The sequence below is a fragment of the Dipodomys ordii genome, unplaced genomic scaffold, assembly GCF_000151885.1.
Source record: "Dipodomys ordii isolate 6190 unplaced genomic scaffold, Dord_2.0 Scaffold2, whole genome shotgun sequence".
Lineage (NCBI taxonomy): Eukaryota > Metazoa > Chordata > Mammalia > Rodentia > Heteromyidae > Dipodomys > Dipodomys ordii.
The window spans coordinates 12,008,527-12,010,874 of NW_012267218.1; the positions used below are offsets into that span (position 1 = coordinate 12,008,527).

At 34.7% G+C, this 2,348-nt stretch overlaps 1 protein-coding gene across 1 annotated transcript in view; it reads left to right on the forward strand.

The window, feature by feature from the left end:
• Positions 1–2,348, forward strand: part of Eml5 (echinoderm microtubule associated protein like 5) — a 139,385-nt gene that overhangs the window by 38,320 nt on the left and 98,717 nt on the right. Inside the window, exon 5 of the mRNA XM_013013367.1 lies at positions 1,959–2,027. Within this exon, the coding sequence (XP_012868821.1) occupies positions 1,959–2,027 (69 nt within the window). The remainder of the gene's footprint in view (positions 1–1,958; positions 2,028–2,348) is intronic.

Consider the following 2,348-nt stretch of genomic DNA (forward strand, 5'->3'; position numbering starts at 1 on the left):
CTCTACCACTTGAGCTACAGCGCCACTTCCAACATATATCTTTAAAATGTATAATTTTTATGTTTTTGTGTATGTATGTATTGAACCAACATAAAGGCATAGTAAAAGATTCTATTTTGTAGGTAGCTATGAATCCAGAAATGTTGTAGAAAAATGTTTATTTGCATTTTTAAGAAAATACTTGTTTTTTAGTATAGTCATGAAGGATCCTGTTACCCAGACTTATACATATAACACATAATATGTAACATTTTATGACAACTGTATGTTCTTATTTACTTAGCTCAACTTACTATCAATTATAAAAATTATATCATCAATACAATTTCAAAAATATTTTGGTGGTTAGTATTTTTAAGTTGATATATTTTTATATGACCTGTATTATTAAACACCAATTGAAAGATGTATTATCATAAGAATATAACAACATATTTAGAAGTATAAACATCTTAAGTTAAAGCATACAGTGGTCAAAGAAACAAAGTGATGGTAGAATAAGTAAATTATTTTTAAAATTTTTGTCTTCTAGTGATCAATTTGTGTTTCTAATACATATTTTATTTCATCTGAGTGTTTGCTCGTAGCAAAAAGTATTTTGTGTATGCCTTTATAATTTATAGAATATTAGATAAGAACAATGCCTGAGGACCTCCAAAATTTAAGTATTTGTAAATTAATTTTAGTTGACTCATACACAGTAAGAAAAGAAAAACATTGGTGTAAGACAAATATCTGAAATTGTTATCTAAGTAAATGTACAGAAAGCTATAGAAATATTTCTTACTTCTAACTGCAAATTTTTATCTTTGTAGAAATTATGCAGTACATGCCTATGACTTAATTCTGTTAAACTATTATTATTTATGGACCAAGTTATTATTTAAAAAATTAAAAGTTATGGTAGGTACCAGTACCAGTAGCTCATGCCTGTAATCCTAACTAATCAGGATGCTGAGATCTAAGGATTGTGATTTGAAACCAGCCTGGGCAGGAAAGTCTATGAGAGTCTTACCTCCAGTTAGCCACTAAAAAGCCAGAAGTAGAGCTGTGACTCAAGTGGAGTGCTAGCCTTGATCCAAAAAAAGTTCAGGGAGCCGGGCATTGGTGGCTCACACCTGTAATCCTAGCCACTCAGGAGGTTGAGCTCTGAGGATCAGGTTCAAAGCCAACCCAAGCAGGAAAGTCTGTGAGACTCATCTCTGATAAACCACCAGAAAATTAGAAGTGGCATTGTGGCTCAAAGGGGAAGAGTGCCAGCCTTGAGCTGAAGAGCTGAGGGACAGCACCCAAGCCCAGAATTCAAGCCCCACGACCAACAAAAAATAAAAAATAAAGTTCAGGGATAGCACCTAGGCCTTTCATTCAAGCTACAGGACTGCCATACACATAGAAAAAAAAATTAAAATTAACTGGGCACTGGTGGCTTACACATATAATCCTAGCTATTCAGGTAACTGAGATCTGAAAGTCTTGGTTTGGAACCAGCCTGGCCAGAAAAGTACAAGAGACTCCATCTCCAACTAGCTGGCAAAAGTCAGGCTGGCTCAAGAGGTAGAGAGCTAAGTAAGCTGTAGTGGGGGGGGGGCGAGGGGGAAGGGGGGGGAAACAGGGTAGAGCAAGGCATATTGATGCATACCTGTAATCTTTGTTGCTGAGAGAGGAGCATTTTGAGTTTGAAGCTACCATGGACTACATAGCAATACCCTGCCTAAACATAAATAGTATCAAATTTTAATACACTCTTATAAAGTTAAAACTAAGAAATAGCTTTTATTCCTTATCATGTGTTTTCATATTTACTTTTTCTTATGAGTTTGTAATCAAGATTCTAGTTATTATGTATTCATATTGCTGTCGTTTTAATAGATGGGGTACTGAACATGTGCTCTTTTCGACATAATTCTTAAGTGATGTTGGAAATAAATATTTTAACAATGAATCTGATTTATTTACAGATATTTGATATTTCTTGGGATTTGTACCAGCCAAATAAACTTGTCAGCTGTGGTGTAAAACATATCAAGGTACTAGAAGGGTCTTGTTTTATAATAGTTATATTTATTTTTTGTTACTCAGTTCATATCATGCTATTAAAAATTCAGGATAGTTTCAAATATTGACAGTTCTTAATTTTAATGTTAATTTTTTAATTTTGTGTTCAGTCTAACAAATCTTATTGTGTGGTCATTTTGAGACATTATAAGGGAGGGATATAGATGTGAATTGGGAATTGAACAACTTTTTTGGGGGGGGGAGGGGGGTTCCGGTCGTGGGGCCTGAACTCTGGGCCTGGACGCTGTCCTTCAGCTCTTCAGCTCAAGGCTAGCACTCTACCACTTGAGCCA